General features: G+C 36.5%; 1 protein-coding gene across 1 annotated transcript in view; it reads right to left on the bottom strand.

Moving 5' to 3' along the window:
* ADAM23 (ADAM metallopeptidase domain 23) overlaps window positions 1-21,289 on the bottom strand; it is a gene marked incomplete at its 5' end in the record, with an annotated part of 61,326 nt that extends 40,037 nt beyond the window's left edge. Inside the window, 2 exons of the mRNA XM_010011195.1 lie at window positions 10,419-10,495; window positions 21,063-21,289. Coding sequence (XP_010009497.1) covers window positions 10,419-10,495; window positions 21,063-21,289 — 304 coding nt within the window. The remainder of the gene's footprint in view (window positions 1-10,418; window positions 10,496-21,062) is intronic.
* Window positions 21,290-22,162: the final 873 nt, after the last annotated feature.

Genomic DNA, 22,162 nt, shown 5'->3' with positions numbered 1-22,162 from the left:
AGACTTAAAAATAAATTCAGTTGCATAAAATCATTTTCTCTATTTGCATCGTAGTAAGCTATACATTTTCTCTGCAAGAGAATACATATACTTTATAAATAGTGCAAGTGCTTGACTAAAATATAAACAATCACTTCTTCAATGTGGCACGGTTTTAAGCTTCTAAAGAGGATTACATATATAGAGATTTTAAACTTTAAAGTGTTGATAACATCCTTTTCTTCTTCACATTTTTCATACTGATTATGAAGCATAAGGACTGCTGTCCTCACTACTTAATGGGATGGTATAAACAAGGCTAGAGGTAACTGACACAAGTAGGAAAATGGAAAATTCTGATTAAATATAAGTTTACAAAAACCAATGAGGATGGTTAAACACTGGAACTATGTTCAACATGAAAGGGCCTTGACCAGGTTCAGATTTTTACAGATACTTCAACTTTAATTCACAGAGACCATCTGGTTTCCTCAAAACAATTTCGGGATCAGCATTTATCTACCCATTTCCAAATCAAGCTCACACTCTCACACCTTCTTTTTTGGCCCTCTTTTAGTAATCTTACACAACTGGTCAGAACTTTCAGTGCCAACTAGTGTGTTTTGCACCTCATAAGACTTCCCACTGTGTCTGCCATTTCACAGCTAACTCTCGGATTATGTGACATTCACAGGACGTAAAAGCTGCTCAAAATTTCTTTAGTCCACCTTTTGCAGAATCTTTCCAGAGCTGATTTCTCCTTTCTTGGATTTTCATTTCTGTTGTAACCCAGTTGTTTCCTTCCATCTACCAACATTTTCTGTTCTTTAGCTTCTCATTTACAACTGCAAAGGGATTCCTGATTTGAGTAGTAAATAGTGTCCCATATGACAGGATAACTAACATGACACGCTTATGATGGAATATTCCTAATAATATTACAAGTACAAAGCAAAGACGCAGCAGACAGTGGCTTTTCCAGTAGACTCCACTTTTCTCATTGCTGATTTTCTAATGCTACTGTTCTGTGGGATCTGCTTGATACAAGGCACATCAATGAAATCCTCCATACCGACAAATTCCCTCTAAAGAAAATAGAGGCCTGTGATTCATTGTATACTTCCCAAATGGCATGCTATAAACAAAACACACTTACAATTTGTGCTCCCTTTTGCCGAATGTAACACAACATCTACCACCTAGAAGTGGGAGTAGAAAATCTTTCACAGGGCTATTGTCTTTTACAAACCCATTCTCATATTATACTGTTAACAGGGTATTTAACATTAATTTCTGATCATTATTATGTTCTTAAGCTTGTTGTGCATAACAACCAACATATGCAAGGGCATTTTTCTCTCAGATTTCCCACAGGGCAGCAAGAATTTTGAACTTTCCATTGAACAGGCAGACTGTTTCTCCTTAAACTGTATGCCTTTACCTTGGTAGGTAACTGATTTTTGCCAGGTACCTTGTATCACTTACTCTTATTTCAAGTATCTGTCTACCCTAGCAAACATCCTAAAGAACACCTTACTTCAAATCATCCAGAATCCCTCAGGATATGCTGTTTATCTAAGACAACCACCATCTCATTTAGGGGAAAATTGGGTAATGGGAGGGGGACAGTATGTTTGCAGGCATTTTCCAACATGGATCTGCTAGTTCACACAACTAGTTGCCTCTATATTAAAGTTAATCTCAGTCCTGTTCTCTGTATTCATAGCAAAAACAGTACAAACCAAACTGAGTTTTTAAATGGTTGGTATTGAAATGTGATAGTGCAGAGAGTAGCCTAGGACTGGAAAATTCAGTAGTGGAACAATGTTCCACTACTGCCACAAAGAAAAAGCCAGAATTTGGGTAAGGAAGTTTGTTCTGTATTTTGCTAAAGCTGCAAGAGTAACAACAGCTGTAAAAATAAGCATAAAACCACTACTGCCAAGTTTCCCTACCAAAACTTTTACCTGTTACTAATGCTGACAAATCTATCAATAGACAGGGGAAATTATTTAAGGGGAAAAGCAAACAAACAAACAAAACCACAAACAAACAGAAAATCCAACAACAACAAGCACTTAACCAAAATAACTTTCAAACATTTTTTTCTAATATGAAAGACAGATACACAGAAGAGCACTGTACTGTCACCAGCAGGTGCAATGGGATGCTTTATGCTAGTAACATCAAAAAGAAAGGCCTAGAATAGACTAAGAGCTCGTGTAGAAGTACAAGTGTCTGAAGAATGAGATACAGAATTCATGCACAAAGTAGGGTTCTCCAGATCACAAAGTAACTCTTCTTCTTTCATTATCATTCACAGAATGCCCAAATTAACCTCTGAAAGGCAACCCAATTTTAGAAAATACATTTGTGTTTCATCTACACTGGACTGCATTCTGTCACCTTTCACTTGATCCACTTACATTTTGATTTAGCAGAAATGCATCCAGTACAACAAATTTGGTTTTCAATACTATGAGCACTAGAAACAGTGCAAGCTTTAACTGTAACAATTGTGTAAGTCATCATGACATCAGACAAAGAATCATAGAATAGTTACGGTTGGAAAAGACCTTAAGATCATCTAGTTCCAAGCCCCCTGCCGTAAGCATATTTAGGCTGGTGACACATTAGTATGATGCCTTACAATGAACATATCAAATGGCAACATGCTGAATGAACTAGTGAAAATTTTAGTCTGCTGTGTCCTTTCCTATAGTTCCTCTCACCCTGCTTTGTCTTAGGAAATTTGTTTTTTATTAAGCTGCATCACCAGCTCTTACATATGGGTTACACTGAGAGATGCAAAATAAGCAGCAAAGGGATATGCCATTCCCAGTAGTTGCTGCCTTGAACACACAGGCCAGCTGCTAAGCAGCAGATGCTTTCTGAAAAACTCACATCCACTTCCCCAGCACGTATTTCACTGCTGCTGTTTTCATTAACAAGAGAGCTGCACTGTGAACACTAGCTTACCTCAGCTGGTATCTAACTACCTTGATGAAAAGAATTGATTTAGGTAGGTAAAGGCTATGAAATGACTAAAAGATACAGGCAACCAAGTTAGCTTCCAGGAACCTAGTACACAGCCTGCAGAAAATAGGACTACAGCTGAATTATCTTTCTTGTATACATCTTAGATCATCTTTATACTAGCCTACTACCAAGCAATAACTAAGTATTCTGAAATTATTCCAGCTCGGTACCAGCATCTGAGCAACATAGCTTAATTTCTTAACCAAATGCCCATCGGATGCTTTTGTCCATTTTACTGACACAGTTCTGTCACTGAATCAAGTTAAACTCAGAGGTATAGGCTCTCAGAAGCTATTTTGATGATATGCTTGATATGTAAAGCATGTACAAGCTTTATACTAGCACCGAATGAAAAGATTTCACCCTGGCTATAACAGAATCTGAGATCCCAGTAATTCACTTCAGCATTAAGATCTTGCTATTGACAAGACTGGACCATCTCAGAAACAGGCTGAAAAATCTACCAGATTAGAAAAAGAACAGTTCTTAACCAGTGCCACATTACAGTGGTTGTATGAGAGGAAGGAGTAAGAACATAACCTAACAAAAGATGCATCAGGTAAGACAGCTGCTCAGTGTGTTGCCTGACAGCAAATACATACATGTAGCAATTTTTCAGGGAGTTTTCCCAGCACCCTGGGATCTGTGACACCAGGATTTCATAAACCAGTTAGTGTAACTGTTTTTAATGGCCTTCAGTAGATTTCTGTAAGTTCTTCCAATCCTTTAACTCCTATAAATAGTTTAATATACACAATATCCTGTGACAAGAAGATTTGCATTTTCGTTTTTTTCTCTAAGAAGCACCTCCTTTCAAACTTCCTCCTGTAGGTGTTACGTGGAAGGAGGTAATAAACATCCTCATCCTGCCACACAGAATTTTTTAGCATTGTCATACTGTCCCAGGTGCGTATTTGCCCTGAGCTTGCTGTCCCTAACAATCCACCAAACCAATGGCTGTGGTTGCATCCCAGCTGACAGGCTTCTAGAACCCCATTCAGAAGGGTGGCAGATCCACACTTCATTAAATCCAGGATCAGGATTGTGCAGAAGAGTCTTTTCACTCCATAAGCAAGGGGTCTGACAAGAGAGTTAAACATTCACAACAATGTCTGCATTTTAAGACAAACAGTATGTCATCTCAGGTTTTAGGGTGTTTTTTTGTTTGTTTGCTTTGGGGAATAGGGGGTGTCATTTGGTTTTGTTTAATTTTGGGTTGGATTGGGCTTTTTTTACCAGAGGCTCCCAGATCCCATCCAGGCACATATGTCCCAAGAGCTCTTACATCAGCACAAAGAAGTAAAAGTGGAATTTCAAACAAATTAGCCTATGCTGAGTTTCTTACAGTCTTGTTGAAATAAGTTCTGCGGTCAGTGATTATAGTGATAGTCACTCTATGGAGCACAACTCTACTCGTGCGTTGCACAGCAGGCACAATGACGTCACTTAATTACTACAGAGCAATCCAAAAGTTGAGTGCTTGAAAGTCAGAGACTGAAACATTAATCTCCATGGCTATAGTTTAAAATCATCCCCTATAAAACATACATAAAAACACACATACACACTTCTTATTCTATAAATATTTGCTGAAGAGAAGGGGATGAGATGAAGAAAAATAAGATCAAAAAAAAAAAAAAAAAAGAGAAAAAATCTGATCTGGAAAGTTGTAGGACAAACGAAAGTAGTAGATGACAAGGAGCTGGAAATACTGCTGAGAATTATTGGAGACATTGAGCTGAGTGCAAGTCCTTGGTCAATGGCAGGATTGGTGCTGCCTCCTACTGTACTCCTAGAAGAGTGACTGAGTAAAACTAGCCAGTGCACTTTATGAACATACAAATGTGCATCCATACATAAAATTATAAATTATAATATTAAATTAATGTAACAACATTATATTATAAAATACACATTTTAATCATAATCTCAGTGACAGGATGAAAAAGAATACCTGAAGAGAATTGCACTAAGCAATTAAAATTATGGAAATAAAATATTAAGACAGAAGAATTGAAATACTGTTTACAACAAATGCTTCTAATTTACAGCTGAACACAGTAATAGAGAGGAAACTTCTTCACCATCAGGTTTTTATAATTTTTTAAATTACAAAAGAAAGCTTTTTTTTTAACACATTAATATGTTTTGAAAAATAGGGAGATGTTTCAGTATCTGTGTTTAGTCTAAGCCTTTTTGCACATGAAATGCCCACTGAAGCAAATGGTAACTTTTAATAGGTTGCCTCCAGTCCTAGGAGTGGCAAATGAGGCAGTAAAGCTCCGTTATCTACAGCTGAGATGCTCAAGACTTATTCACACTTACTCACAGTACACACACATTGTTATACACACAGGAGTACACACCCATCGTTGTAAAATTCTAACGCTGAGTTCTTTGCATCTCATTGTAACAAATTTTAAAAAGCAAACTACAGTTAAACTTGCCACAGTAATATTATCACATCTAATTTACACAGCCTGTGTATCTTATAGGCTTCATTTAGCATTCTAAATGTTTAAGCTTTTATTTAAGAAAATGTTATAAATATTTGAAGTTTCCTTCTGGAAAACTGTGACTAGTTTTCCCATTTCCATTAAAAAATAATTCTGAGAAAAAACAAGAATCAAATACATTCTTGAATAACCAATTACTGCCGTATTGTTTTCTAGATTATGCCAAGAATGGAATCTCCTCTGGGACTATTCTCAAGTTAAAGTCAGCCCTACTGACTTAGGAACATAGACCACAAAGACTACTCAATAATTACAATCTTTAAACTGATAAATAAACTGGCTGTAATACTGCGCTTCACATAAGAAATTGACTTTTTACAACAGTCATCATATTCTAATATCTCAATTAAGTCATGTTACAGCCAAAAGTCATGGGTGTTGGGGTTTTCTTCAGTTTATGCCAAAGACATCAGGGTTTGGTTTTTTTTCATATTACCTCTTCATTGAAAAGAATAATCCATTTTCCTGGAAAGGTGGACTTCTACAAGAAAAATCAAAAAGCTGAGAAGTACAGGCTTGTTTTGGCGATTTCCCACCACCTTCCCCAAAATCCTAAATTTTTAGGGAAGTTTTCAGCAGGGAGAGAGAAAATTTTTTGTCTTCGCTTTTTATCTCCTGTTTCTGTCCAGCACCTAATTCTCCAATCCTTGTATCTGCCTCAGCCACAGTCCCAGTGGGAGAAAGCTCGAGCACGCTCCAGTGCTGGGGGAGACTCCTTTATTTAGAGACTGATTCTAGACCATCAACTGAAAACTGCCAGGCAATATAGCCAACTTACCTCATCACTGAAAAAAAAAAACCAGCAAGCAGACATTTTTAATTCAGTGTTTATGGTAGTATTGCGCTCTCATGTGTTTTAGTATTACACTGGAACATAAAGACCTGCAGAAACACTTGTCCTTCTGTAGAAGGAGAACTTAAAAGCCTTTTACTTGTTGGTGGAAAAGGTAATTTCTTAGCACCTTGCAGACATTTGTGAACGTAATACATAAATGAAAAATAAGAAATTGTTCCAATCTATTAGGATCACTGACTACTCAACTACATTGCTACACAAATGAATTTAAAGTATTGTTTAAGGATAAAAATATGAATTCACTGAAATTCATTAACACTTTTAAAGGCTTTTCATATAAATTGGGCTTTAAGACAATGTTACAAACTACTTGTTGCATAGGGAATTCATCGAGTTTGGACAATCAGAGCTGAATTATTAAAAAAATCCCTAACTTTTCAAACAGGATTGTTACCCCACTAGTACCAGATAATCTTTCATTTTTGTACTAAAAGCTTTAGCTCTAAACTTTTTCCCTGGTCTTGTCAGAAAAAGCTGCCAACCTTTAGGATAACAAATTGTATTTCATGTTTTAACACCTGCTGACCTCGTGCAACTGAAAAGTTCATTACTCATTCAAACTCCATAGAAATCTTACATTTGAATTGTCCCTGCACACCAGATTCAAGAGATTTGATTGGCTTATAGTTCCTTCAAGCTGTTTATGCCATCGCACTATAGCAAGATATAAAACATCAAGCGCAAAATTTACATTAACATGCTTCAAACTCTCAGATTGCCACCTGCTCTTCTTACAAAATCTTGACAGTTATTAATGCCAGTGAATATCCAATTTTCTTCACCCCCTGGTTATAAAACTTGCTGTGAAAAAAAAAAAGAGCAGCTGGAACACAGAAGGCAGGCAAAGACAGGGATTCCAACAAAGAAAACTTGAATCTAGAACCTGTTTGTAGGCAACAACCATCTTTATTTTAGCTTTATATAATCAAAGAATTTTCCTAAAAAAGGCAGGGACAAAACCAGAATACACAGAATAGGTGACATTAACTCACCTTAGAGTAACTGATACAAGTAGACATTCAATATACTCAACAGTATTCCAGATTTTGAATATGTATTCCACATGCAAATGGGTTATTTTGGCCAATAGCATGTAATAGCTCAAATCTGTGGCTCTGTTGTTCTTCCGCCTTTCCTTCTGACTAAACATTAGTAACACCACCAAGCCAACTAAAATTCTTTATAATCCAACATAGTAGCAAAAGGCAGCATTTTGCTGAACACAAATGTAACTAAGATACAAGTATGAGTCTTTTCCAAATCATTGTCTGGAAGTATTTACAATCTATGATGTTACAAGTTTTATGACTTACAGTTTTAGAGTGTTATGTCAGGTCAAAAAGTAGGACAGGTTTTTGAAGTCATTTTCTGGAGCAGAAACAGATAGCGAGTCAAATGTCTGTGAGTCAAAAATCACTTAGGAAGCTAGAAGACCTAACGTATGAAGAGGCAAACTGGTAATCAAACCAACAAAACCAGTAAGGCACTTGAACACCCTGCACCTTACATGTAGCCAGTAAGAAAATTCTTGATAACGCAAGAGCAGAACTTACTCGCATAAGGTGCACGCAAGTGATCTTCCTCTCTTTTTCTGACATGAAAGACATTGTATTTTTGATTGCTGATAAAGCAACCTCATTTGGAAAAATATTTATACACTTACTTTCTTTATGGACCATTTGTTGCTATACATAAGCAAGAACAAAGACCAGAGCTGGACAACAGGTAACACGGCACAGATACAGGGAATGTCAGACTACTGGTTTTGTGATGGATTTGTTTAACAGCTATTCAACATAAGAGACTATGACAGAAAAAGCAACAAACATCCAAACACACAAATCCTAATGAACAGGAGGTAAGAGTTCTGGTCTTTGCTGTTACCTCTCATAGGTCACTGACTGACAGGCCAGGGAAGGAGCCATTCAGGCATGGCTTTGACGAGGTTCAACCAGAACTTTAGAACAGATAAGAAGTGGTAAACAATGTCATCATGGGTTTCCTGGGAAAGAACAAACTTATTACAGGATGTCTGTAGGGGATTGTGGAAACGTGCAAACATTGTAATGGGATGTTCAGAAATGCCAAAGGTAAGGAAGGTGAATCAGGACAGAACAAATGCTGTAAAATGGAGCGGAAGTGGCATGAAAAGGAGTCAGTGCAAGCTGCAAGACAGTAGGTTTGTTTGACCCAGCCCTGCACCTGATCACTGCAGTCTGTCCTATGTTTTTATTACGTCCTACTTGTAACAATTTTTTGTGTGACTTTGCTCTCTATTCTGCATAGGTGTGATGTGCAAGCAAACTTCAGAGTCAGTCAACAACTATGAGAAAACCTGCACCTGGAAAGACTTAGGGTCTAAGCAATCAAGTGAGAGACACCAGGCCTAGACAGTAATGTTTAATAAAACTTAAAGCCTGCGTTAACATTTGAGTCTGTGAATGTGGGCACACTTGTGAATCAGGAAAGGACTGGTGCATGTGTTTCACTAGAAAACTTCCAATTCCCATCAGCTGGAGAAGAACCTTATCAGGCTGTTTGTATTCTTGTTCACCTGAGTCCTGTTTGCATTTATAAGTGGTGCCAGTAAAGGCAATGTTTTTTCTCTGTGATGGTCTGTGTGACCATCCATAATGCCATCTTGGGAATGTGTGCTCAGTCTTGCTACTGGCTGGATGTGCAAACAGGAACAGTGGGAAAGCAGACCAAGAAGAGAAATTCCCTGTGGCCTAGAGACCACAAGATAAAGGTTCCCTTCACAAATGTCATGATTATCCCACAGGAATTACTCTGCATGGGTCCAACTCCGACTCTCATCAAACATCAGTCTTGCACTACACTATAGTTCTTCCAGATGCTAGAGAACATCCAGTTATCTTCAAGCCTCTCTCCTTCCATTCTACATGCCATTCCCTGCTTGATACCAACACATCTTTTGCCAGCCACTTAAGACTGCGTCACATTTTAAAAGACATAACTGCAAGAACAACCTAACTTCAGAATTGTGCACAGACGAAGGAAAATATTTCCACTTCACCTTTACAGCAAAACATCCAATAACTAGTAGCTAGGCAGCAAAATATGCAAATATAACAATTCATCAAATTTACAAATTTACAGATCCATAGCCTACTGCTTTGAAAAGCTATTAGATTTAATAAGTTCATTATTCTCCCTAACAAAACTTTCATTACATGACAGTTAAGACCAAAATAAGACCTCATATGGACCAGAGGAACACATTTTCTTTATTTTTTTTAAACCAGTATGCAATTGTTTCTGTGAATTTTTGCCTTTAAGCACACTGAAAACCTCAAGGGCAGCAATGCACTTTTAAGCAGTACTGTCCAGTATTTAGCACTGATTTTATATTTCTACCTTAAACTTCCTTAGTGTAAACTTTCAATGGCAAAAAAACTTCATGACAATTCTAGTTTATACCTTCAGCTGGGATATAAATAGATGTGACACAAACAACTAAACCACTATTGACCTGTATTAAAAGTCAGATCTTCCAGACCCAAGAATTATGCAAAATTGTCTATCTTGCTGGTAAACAGACACTAGCGGCACCCTGCTGTACATGAAAGGTATTAGGACTCCCACTTCACTAGGAACTTCGTGATAATAGTGGCAATAGCATGTTTTCCAGATCATTAAAGGTGAGCCAGTATTTACAATGTTCCTACACACCAACTTTAGCACCTAAAATAACATCTGCATGATAGTTTATCAAGTAAAATAAGCACAAGAAAAGCCACACATTTCAATCACAACTTGCACTGAAATCTCCGTCATCATTTATTTATCAAGAGTGATAAGATTTAAAGGTATGTACATTACGGGTGTCAGTACGTTAAGGGTGACAGTTACCTTGTTTAAAAAAGCGTAAATGTTACTTTGTATTAATAAACTTGGATAACGGCATATTTTTCCACAGATCTTGGGATTCCATGTGCCCTGGCCTTGTACCATAAGTTAAAGACAATAAGAGCAGGAAAGAAAGAAACCTCAAATTGTGCACTTACTTATTCAGTGTGAGGTCAAGGATGAATTTGGAGCCAAAGGCCTCAATCTGGAAACTTGCCTGCGCCAGATGTACAGCCTGTAAACACGAACACACAGGAGTACTATACAGTTTTGCAAAACATTTAAAGTTGTCAAAAGAATCACTGAGCTTTATATGCAAATGTGTGATAAACACCTGTGACAAACAAAGTTAAGGAAAATCTGCTTATTTTCGTGAATCTCAGGCATACGAAAAGCTTTGTCCTGGTACCAAATTCTGATTCAAAAGGATTTGCCTTTTTAGAAGGTAAAGGAAGAGAAAAGCACATGGTACCTGAAAAACATGCTTTCAAATACACACTCATTCCTCACAAGAACAAGAAGAAAAAAAACATTATTCATCTAAATGTCTATATTTTTTCCATAACCAGATGACTATGTAACAAAAAGATAAGTTACGTAGTATACTGTTCTTTTAATTAAGTTACTGCATCATTCACTTTAAAAGGCCTAAAATAATTAAAACATCCGTAATGCACACCTTCAAACAAGAAGGTCATGGCATGACTTGTGTTACAAGTTACAAAAGACTCTGACAGAGTAATCTCTTCACAATTAAAGGCTTGTACTTGGCGTTGCAGCCAAGCCAGCGTACAGAACACTGTACATACAACACACAACTCATCAACTCAACACACAACAACAAAAAAAACCCCAAAACATTAGCTTGTCTTGCATATGGAGTTAACTTTCAGGATATTCAATTTTTGTCAGATATATAAATTGCATTCTTTATTCTTTTCTATGCTGTTGTAACTCCAGCCAAAGACATTTGAAACATCTGTTTTCTAGAAAAATGAGATGACCCAAGAATTTCATTTTTGTGAAGACGCTATTCCAACAGAGTAGAAGAGATTAGATCTGAATTTCATAGAACTTCTTCCCTGATAATGTCCTAATCAAACCATGCTTACTTATATACTAATTTGCTACAGCATTAATAATTACATAAAGTTGGAATATTACTAAGCCCTTTAATGAAAAAGTAGTGGGTTTTTTTTCTTTTGATTAAACACCACAAGAAATCTTCATGTATGTCACAAAAACTATATAAAGTTTAGCTAGTTTATGACATAACTCAAATAATATGAAGGTTAGCTTTTATGGTCCATAAGGCCAACAATTTTGTTCTGTTTTGAAAATTTTTCCACAAAAGGATAAATTCTTTATGTTCCTCTTCCATTCTTGCACTACACAGGACAGTGCTGATTTTCCTCTTATTTCTCAGCAAAGGTATGCATCATCTTTTATAAAACCTTTCAACAGAATTTAAAAAAACCTATTCCTAAAGTTGCTATGGTGACTAAAGCCAGCTGTGATATTTCCTGTGTTAGTTTAGCATTCTTTGTCCCCAGAATGATCATTTCCCTGTTAACAGGGTCACAGAGCTTTGTTATCAAGCTTCTTTAAAACAAATGTGTAGTTATAAAGTATTTTTAAAATGTTTAATATCATTAAACAATCTCTTACATAAAGTCTGTTTTTTGTTTATCGACCAAATACAATAACTATTCCTAGGTGACACCTAAAATAAGATGGATGCAAACGAGCATCAAGCTTTCTCTCTGTTACAATTTTTGGCAAATATTAACAGCTGTCTTACCAGTCCACCAATTTGCTGAGGTCACACTGACCTGGCGAACTGTTTCCAGCTGCTCTGAATCACTAGAGTAAAACAGTTTAAGAATATGTCGTGGTTTAAACTGTAAACCACAACAGTATAAAGACAAACAGGTGACTTGATGAAGAGAATCTGAATGGATGAAAGCTAGCATATATATTAAAAGATAAAGTAGGATCTCAGTTTAAATGCATGTCTAGAATTTTTACACAGTGAAACCAGGGAACAAGTGTCACAAGGAGTTTTTCAAGCACCTGTTTGTTACCAAGATCTCATGTTTTCAACATGCACATATATTAATTTATTTGATTTTTTTAAAAAGCATGAAACTTTGTTGTAGGACAAGTATTGCAATTAGTTTTGTCCCATAAAGATTCACTTAGAGTTACAGGAACAATTACTTTGAGTCTTCTCCCCATGTAATGTTTACCTAAATTTATGTGTCTTCAAATATATGCCACAAACAAGACTTTAGTATTAACTATCTGGAAAGTTTAAAAGAGCATGTACTATTCCATTAAGATCACTCTGAAAAATGAGAAATTATAACTACAAAATTGCTCAAAGTACCTAGTTTTTATTATGTTTTTTGTAAATATGTTTGGAAGTTTTCCAAAATATCTCCTGCTCAAAGATAAGCATAGTGATTTTGATTACATTGCACTTTTACATACAAACCATGAAGACAGAGTCTTTCCTTTAAGATTGTCATTTATAGATCTATCGCATAACATTCCTGACACATGACAAAAACTGACTGCCCAATCAGGATTTATTCAATGTACTACATCAACAGTGTTTACAAGTTCTTTTAGAAACAATACTAACTACCAGTGTTCCCAAATACTATAGGTAGCCAAGTTGAGCAAAAATATAACATCAACACTGACAATATAATTTTTCCAGGGTTAGCTTAGAAATAAAAATATGCTTTCTTTTCAGTTTGATAAAGGTGTAGCATTTCTTTCACTTCTCCTACCAAACTATTCATTACTTAAAATGCATATTTGAAACAGTTTTTGGAACAAGAGCAGCAGTGAGGCTAGTCACCTGCAAGAGAGATACACAAATATTTTGGGTTTCCACTTTAAATTTTCTTTTGTTTTTGTCACTACTGTTGTTCAGACTGACAATTCCAAACCAACTAAATAAGCCAAACTGTTGAATATCTTTCAACATATTCAACATATTCAGATACTTAACTGATTAAGAAAATGCTTAAATGTGGAGGATGACATATGCCATAATAAAACATACTTCAAAAGCAATCATGCTGTACTGAATCAATCATGCTGTACTGAATCATGCCAAAATCCCAAAGCTTCAGCACAAGACTTTACAGATACTAAAAATGTATGCATGTATATATTTTAAAATAAATAAATAAATAAATAAGAAATCCCTGAATAACCTCCAGATCAGGAACTCCCATCAAGGGCTATTAAATCCAAAAGACAAGTTCTGGTTCCCAGATGATCCTGAGCCACAAATTGCTAGAGTCTGAGGTCTAGGAAGTAGCACCCCATGACTGTTACACTACTATCTCCCTCCCTAAGCATCTGCTACTGATTGTTCTCAGGGATACCCAGATAAACGTCTAGTCTGATCTGCTATAGCTTTTGTTTTGTCCAGACAAGCATATTCAATGATACATGTATAACATCCTTTAAGTTTCTAAACCAGCAACCATGTATTCTTTATCTTTCTGTAATTTAAAATTAAAGTAACTTATATTCTTGGTCTATGATATCATAAGAAAAAGTTAATCTTGTAGGATGAGATGCAGTATCATTGCTATTTCTGAAATCAATTACCTCTGTATCTAAAAACACCACTTGCTATCTATTAAGTGTGCCTCACTTAACAGATGCAGCCTGGACAATTAATGCAAGGCAGCTGACGGTAACTTGCCACCCTGCAGTAGGGTATGTTCTCCACCAAACTCAGCTCAAACTACTGATTACAAAAAGAACACTGGATTTTAGATCCCTGCAGTTGAGCAAAACCAGTTTTGAATTCAGATAAATGTGATACACCACTGCTGCAACAAAATACAGATTTTGCAAAGCTAGTTGAATAATAGATAAGCACCCATCAAAGCCGTGAGCCCGAAATCAGGTGAAGGTACTGAGACTAAAGTGTTTAATTCTGAAATTGACATTTTTCTTGTAACAAATTAGCACAGAAAGCTACCAGTGAGTTGTCACCAGGTGTTTTAGCCATTAACAACCCTCATATACCACCATGATAGGAGGAAGTATTTCAGAAAAGTGTCTGAAATCCGGGGATACAGCTTATTATTTCACAGTAGTCTCTTACCAGTTACTGTGTAATACAATGACTAAAGTGTAATGTGAAATGTGGTGTTCTAATTGGCATAGAAATATAAATTCAAACAAGAATATTGTATTTTGAAGTTAGATATCTTACCATGCCTTTTCACAGGTGATTAAACATCACCTTCTTGTATGACTGGCAAACATGGTTCACATCTGCATGAGCATTCTTTTCTTACATAAACAGAAGACCAAGGTCCTTTGTACATGTTTATAATTTAAAATCCTCTGCAGAGGTTCCCACTTTGACAGCTGTAAACTACTCCAACAGCAAAGCTGCAAAATTACATAAAGTTTTTCTGCAGCAAAGAGTTACTGATGATACATAGAGGAGTGGGCTGAAGGAGGGTGCGAGTATCATTTTTCCTGCTACCAAACCTGAATTTGAGAGGGAAAAAAAAAAAGGTCTTTTATTACTGTTCTGGAAGATTAGATTATTATCATAGTCACTGTAATAAGAGATTCTTCATACTAGGGACATTCCAAGAGTGCTGTAACTGCTTGTGGAAAGGAGTAGTTCTCAGGGGCATTCCAAGCTAAAAATCCATATACATAAAGAACTCTGGTTTCTTTCAAGTCAGTCATTAGCTTAACGTAAGTTTCAAGATTAATTAAAATTAGACTAGAAGGCTGTAATTGAAATCTAAGTTCTACAGATCCATGTCACAACTTGAACGCTTCCATTGTTTTCATTATTGCATTTGGGCATCATTTGTCCATAATTCGCTTTGTCCAGACTTTCAGAAACTTTACAACCATCATCACCAAAAGTACTATATTGGTTTTACTTTCTTCACAGTAAAGCTATGCCAAATGCAACGATCTGTTATCTCTTCAAAAATACCGAGGTCTGTCACAAGTCTTTAAATCAAAGTAACAGCATTATTAAACTGACTGATAGTACTTTTGGGTCTTTTGCTATATTCATACAGATATGATCTCCAAATGACCATCATTGCTATTAATAGCCTATTTCTGCATGCAGTTCTGCTGACTAAAATAATGGCCAAGAGCTGCTGCTCTCATTTCAGTAACTGAGCAAGGGGTTTCATCACTCCCATTTTGGAATTAGAAACATAAGTCAGATTTAGACGGATTTTACACCATTAAAACATTTTTTGAGCTAGGCCTTCTTTCCGAAAATAGTACAAATTTTGTCACAAAATGAATGTGCCCTACTATACATTTGGTCCTTAGTCTTCTGTCAGCTTGTTTGCCTATCCTCAGACTTCATACAGAAGCCATCCTTCTTTAGTGTTTGGAAAACATCTACTACATTGCACATATATCAAAATAATTGTGCTTGGAAGAGAGCCTAAGTATAGAATTATTACAGATCTGAAAACTAAGTATTTTTCAATGGCATTTAGAATTAAAAAAACAATTCTGGAGTGAATCCAGAGGAGGACCACGAAGATGATCAGAGGGCAGGAGCCTACGAAGATAGGCTGAGAGAACTAGGCTTGATCAGCCTGGAGAAGAGACCTTAGAGCAGCCTTCCAGTACCTTAAGGGGGCCTACAAGAAATCTGGAGAGGGACTTTTTTACGAGAGATGCTTTTTACAAGTGACAGGACAAGAAGGAATGGCTTTAAGCTGACAGAGGGGAGATTTAGATTAGACATTAGGAAAAATTCTTTACTGTGGTAGTGGTGACACACTGGTACAAGTTGTCAGAGAAGCTGTGGATGCCTCATCCCTCAAGCAACCTGGTCTAGCAGAAGGTGTCCCTGCCCATGACAGGGGGGTTGGAACTACATGATCTTCTAAGGTCCCTTCCAACTCAAACCATTTTGGGATTCTATGATTCTATGACCTTCCACTATTCATTGGAAATAAAGCATTTCATACTGAACAACATACATAAGTATCACAGCAGCATGTTAAAACTCATGCTTAAAACATATGGGATTTCAGAAAAGTTCCTGTTGATTATTTGTTTCTGGTCTTTAATGATTAACAATTGAAAGGTTACTTTGATGCACTTGATCCTCAAGCTTTGAAGGCTGTTCTCTGAAAGAATGGTTGTCAGCATGTAAGCAAAAGGCCTACCCTGAAAGCAATCCTACTGTTGCTCTTTTAATGCCAGGGGCCAGAATCCACCACTCCTGCAGTACCCAGCTTCCCACAAATGCTAAAAAACCTATAAACTTTCTTTTTTATTTGAGAACAAGGCCTAACAAGTGCAACTGTTGCACTACCTAATGCTGAGGAACTGAAACATCTTACAGGTTATCACTTGAAGTGACAATTGAAAACATGTTAGAAATATCATGACCCACCTTTCAGCTAGGAAACCAAGATGTAGATGTACTTGAGGACAAGTTGGCATAAGGAAGATGGCTTTCTACTCCCAGAAACCAAAGAAGATAGGAAGACCAATTTCAATCCTCCTGTTAATCAGTAACTACTGAAGACACAAAGTCCAGATCAGCCTTTGGCGTTAAGAGGAATTCAAATAGAATAGAAAAAGAGACAAGATTCACAAAATCATTAATTTGCAAGTAGTGTAAATTGAATCTGCACCACAGAAATTTCAGGGGAAAGAAAAATAAAAGGCAAACAAAAAATCAAACCCAGCTGAAATACTACAATGGTTCTCTAACAGTCTTCAACTCATACAGATAAACCACATGAAGTTCAATTCATTTTTCTGATCAGTTTTCATTAAATGGGCATTAAAAGTGAAGACCTGGCCTAAGATAGGCAAGGGAAGGGAAAACAGTAATTAGCACATAGGATTTTTATCTGGATTTTAGTAAGAATTCACTTGATGCCACCTCTTGAGAAATTATTAACCGTCGTTTTCATATCTTACAAAACAGGCCTGCTTTTTCTTCAATGCTATCTCCTTTGCAATGGCCATGATACAGCTGTTTCCTTTCATCTTAAAGATGCTTTCCCTCTCAACTTTTGTATGCTGTATACCAAAGTTGCATAAAGGACTGGAACAGCAATAAATTTCAACCTCTAAAGCAGGGCAACATAGCAGAAAACAATGTTCAGCCTGGCCATATTTTCATTATTTAAATGACAAACAGATGAGCATCTGGAAGCACCTGCACTCTGAAGCACCTGGAGTTTTCACCCCAAGAAAAGAGACCAAAATGAATATACAGGGGTTTTTTTGGGGGGTGGAACTGTCTTCACTATCGCACTATTTTTTTTTCCAGTCATTAGGGTCTGCAAAACAGTTTTCTTAACACCTCCCTCCTCCTGAAAATTACACTAACATTTTAGAATTATGCACTTTGCTTCTCTACAACTTCAGAAAACTTATGATTCAATGATCTAAAGACAGTTGTGTCTCTCTAACAATCCTTTAATTTTGAGACCGCATCTGTTGTTGCAAGATTTTTCCCTCTGCTGGCTACCATAACGATTTGGTCCTAGCCTTTTGTGACAAGTTGCGTCACATATACGTAGTCTACAAAAATGAACCACAGCAGTCATCTGGTTCAGTAAAGAGATCATCAGTTCATTCAGAACTCTACTTCCATCTGCAGAAGTTTAGAAAGACAGAGCACACATGACTCAGACCTCTCCAGCTTGTTTAAGGGTTCTTGTAAGTTTCATCACTGTGTTTTTGTAAACAGATGTTCATTTTTGAGCATTTCACATCAAAAATAACCTAAGAACTCAAAACTAGCTAGCCTTAATTTGACTATGATGAAACAGGTATACAGATTCTAGAGTTTTCAAGTACCAGGTATTTAAAATGTGCTTTTTTTTTTAGATCATAAAAAGAAAACAGATTGTACACAGATTGTAGATCTCTCCCCACCTTGGAGATAGACCACTTAGCCAAAACTAGCATACCTTTTTCCCCCCCCACACACAGCAAGAAAAAGGTTCTCAGAACAATAAAAAAGGAATTAGAGAAGTTCTACAAGCTATTTGAATCACATACACCCTCTCATTATGATGGCATTTTACCACATCCAAAGGGGATAAAGAGGATCAGTGCTAAAAAAGCAATTTATTACTTAAATTTTTTGTTCTCTGGTACACTGTTCTTTCCTTCATCCCTTTATTTCTACATACATTTCATTAATAAGGTTTCAGATGCCTACTTTTAGGAAGAGATTTTAAAAATAAAATATTTTAAGTCATTTTACATAATTGTATTTCTCTAGCTTTACCTCTTTCTTCCTACATGCACAAAATTTCCTCTGCTCTTCCCCTCTCTTTATAGTGACTCAGCATTTCTGAGGTATTCAGGCCTAATCTCCCAAACAATCCATATGACTTATATTCTTCTGGCCACTGCAATGAAGTTTCACAGAAAGGGGTTTACTGAGTAACATCCATAGTTCCATAGTTAGGGAGTACATCTACATATATACCTATAAATGGTTTATCAAGGCTGACAAGAAAATACAGGTTAAAGGATGTATGGTTCCAAGACCAGTAAAAAAAGAATAAATAGTATTTTTCTTCCTCAGTTGTCCATTGTGTACAGATATAAGGTCCTCATATTTGTCTTTACTTTTTCACATGTTAAAACTCAAACCTAAATATAGATTTCTTTTTTTACCTAACTATAAAGGTATTTTGGTTATTGCTTTAAATTACCAATGTGGGGAGAGCAAACTCATGCAAGTATTAGTTATTACAATACAGCAAATATTTTAGTTCTGGGAAGGGATAAAAGCAAGTACTAAAAATCCTTCCCCTCCCGAAAATCAAAACCCTTAGGGAGAAATTCTAGGCAGAATTCTCCCCTCCCCCCCAATTATTGCTCTACAGAGACCAGTTAATGTTAAACAGAACAAAGTTACTAAATATTTGCTACTATATTATTGGTAAAATAGATGGAATGGCAAATAAATGAATTCATGCAAGGAAAGGCACAAGAGGCAAGCGGGGGGTGGGAGTGTGGGGGAACACAGGACCCTCTATGGTGCTCTGAAAGCAAGACATGCAAAAATCAATGCAGAAAAGGAACATATTCAACACTTTCCTTCAATTAAATGGATCAAAGCAATAGAAGTTTCATGCCAGAAGGATGAAGTCAACATAATGTCACTTTCCATGGAACCCCAAGCTTAAAGAACCCTTACGCGAGAAAAACTGCAGTGTGAGCATTCCCTACTCTTAAAAGGGACACAATGAGTAGAACAGAGATCCACTTTACACAATACTCAGCAGCAAGCATACTCAAGGAAATCAATACCAATTCTGTCAGCACCGATTTCTGCAGAGCTTTTCCCCCAACAGGCAGAGATCAGGTAGGGCATAGGAAGGATAGGCAATGGCAGCAATGTTCTTGTGGGCAATGCTGGTAAGTGAAGAGATTGAGAGGCATTCTCCTCTGTGGATTCCCAAGAAAAAAAACTCATGGAGAAAGAAACATGAAGCAATAATATTCCCAAAGCCAGGTCTGCAAGCACTTCCCACACCCCTCTCCAAAGAGGGGAACAGAAAGCCTCTGTTCAAATTTATTTTAAAGAGAGGTCTCACTTTAAAGGAATACTAGTTCTGAAAGTAGTATGCTCTTAACTAGCTCCAGTTTCTAACTCCTAAATAGTTTTTCTGTGCCACCTGTAAAATAGGTGTATTTAGGTGTCTCCAAAGGCACACATTGGTATCCAAGTTCAATAAGCTAGGAAGCAACCTTTCTTACCATTAAAATACCAAAACCATACAACTTATCTTTATTCCAAGGGTTTAAACCACAGCAAAGGGTTAAACAGTGCTTCCATATTAATTCCATATCTGAAATGGCACATAATCAGTATCAACAAAAGCACATATAGTGCATGATAAATTCCCTTTCTAAAATTTCAAAAGAAACGCAATGCAATTCAACAGGTAGAAACTCTATTATAGCCAAGCTCTTCAGTAATATCATATAGACTCATCTGCTTTGCTGCCTTTCTTCTCTACTGTGACAATCTCTTCCTATACAAACTATATTTACCTTCACTCTACCTTTTCAACTCATGGGAAGAAATCAGCTTTTTAAATAAAAATGTATAAAAACGGTATAGAATAATTTTAAAGGGTGCCTCCTAAGCAATACGGTTTAGAGTAGGTTTACTTCTATACCAAGTTTTTTCACAACATTAAAGTTTGTCCAAACCCATGCAATTTCAGAAAAAAAAAAATTACTATCTGCATATATACAAAATGAAATATTATATCTTGTAATTGAAAATGAAAAATGAAGGTAATAATTTACAGTGGTCTTCACTGGTCATACACTGGCAGGAAACCAATACTGCATTTATTAGGTAGTGCATGACAGGCACATTCATGCTGCAAGTTCAGGATTCTAAAGAAACTCCCTATGCAGACATTTCTGCAGTCTAGAGCTATTTTGTAAGAAGCATGTTGTTGATGATAGTATACCATAAATCAAGACACCAGAACTACACCAATCAGACAAGTCAACTTTGCATAATTCACATTCGTTTAACTACAGTTGAGCTTTTGAACCATGCTGAAATTCAAAATAATTATATTTAAATTAACACAAGGGAAATTACAGTCTTGTTTAATTACATGTCCTCCTTTAATTTCTAAAAATGGTGGCAAGGACCACCATTAAGTCTCAAAGATCTCTGGAATAAAACATTCCAACTCAGTTCCACATCAGATACTATCATTTCAAAAATTCTGCAGATAAGTCTCTTTTCACCCTACCTTGTCATGTTTCTGCTGGTGCCTTGCCCTAGTATCCAGGACATGGTAAGGGGTTTCAGAGTCTCTGTTGATGTAATAGATTAGTCTTGAAGGCAGCGTGATTTCTTTCTGGATTGCATTGCTGTAGGTGTTATTTTTACTGTTGCTGCTTTTATTCTGTTGAAATGTATTCTCTTCATCTGCCAGTACTCCCCCTGTACCGCCTGCTGTTTCATTCCAATGCAGGTCTGAGGAAAAAAGATATGCCAGCCATAAATTAGATGGCAAAATGTGTTTATTTTGTTTTTAAAAAAAAAGAAAGAGAAAAAAAACCCCTACATATTTAGCTTGCAATATTCTAATACTTTATTAGTCACTCAAGCAAACAAAAAGATAGCTTAGTCATTGAAGTAGATCTGATTCATTTTTTCACATGTAAAATGGTTTCAGAAATAACATTATTTATTTAAACGCATATACATTTTCATATGCATTCATAGATCATAAATATTTTAATGCCTCTCAGCCTCCAAAAAGGAAAAAAAAATCCAACACTTAATGGACACGTAGTTACCCTTTTTGACAGCCAAGTTCTCTTCTCTCTCAAAGACACACACACACACAAAAAAAAAACATACACCTACAAAAGACTAATTCCCCATGTTCCTAAGACAAGCTGAATTCAGAGTTCATGCACACTGAATGGTAATCAAGTCCTTTTACATAATAGCAAGTTTTGTCCTGCTCTCTTTTAACTTTTACAAGAGCCCTTTTCTTCAGTGGCAGCTTTTCAGATGAAATCCTGCATCCTTCCTCATTAAAATTTCAGGATACAGTCAATCAACAAGCAAGGTAATAAGAACAGTAATAACATAAGGCACAAACCGACTATAATCAGCATTCCACATGCAATTTATACATAATCAAAAGCAAATAAACAAAAAGCACACACAAAAATCCAACCCCAAATCGCCTTCCCAGTTACACATGCATCCTAACACACACACAAAAAAAAACACCTAAGCCTTTTTTCGTCGCATACCTCACCAGCCTTATTTCTACGCACAGTATCCTCTACCTAAAACACTGCAGCACTGGCTTCAGAAGATCAGAGGGGGAAA

This window comes from Nestor notabilis, unplaced genomic scaffold, assembly GCF_000696875.1.
Source record: "Nestor notabilis isolate BGI_N333 unplaced genomic scaffold, ASM69687v1 scaffold11663, whole genome shotgun sequence".
In the NCBI taxonomy this organism is placed as follows: domain Eukaryota; kingdom Metazoa; phylum Chordata; class Aves; order Psittaciformes; family Psittacidae; genus Nestor; species Nestor notabilis.
This window is presented reverse-complemented; position numbering and strand designations above follow the sequence as displayed.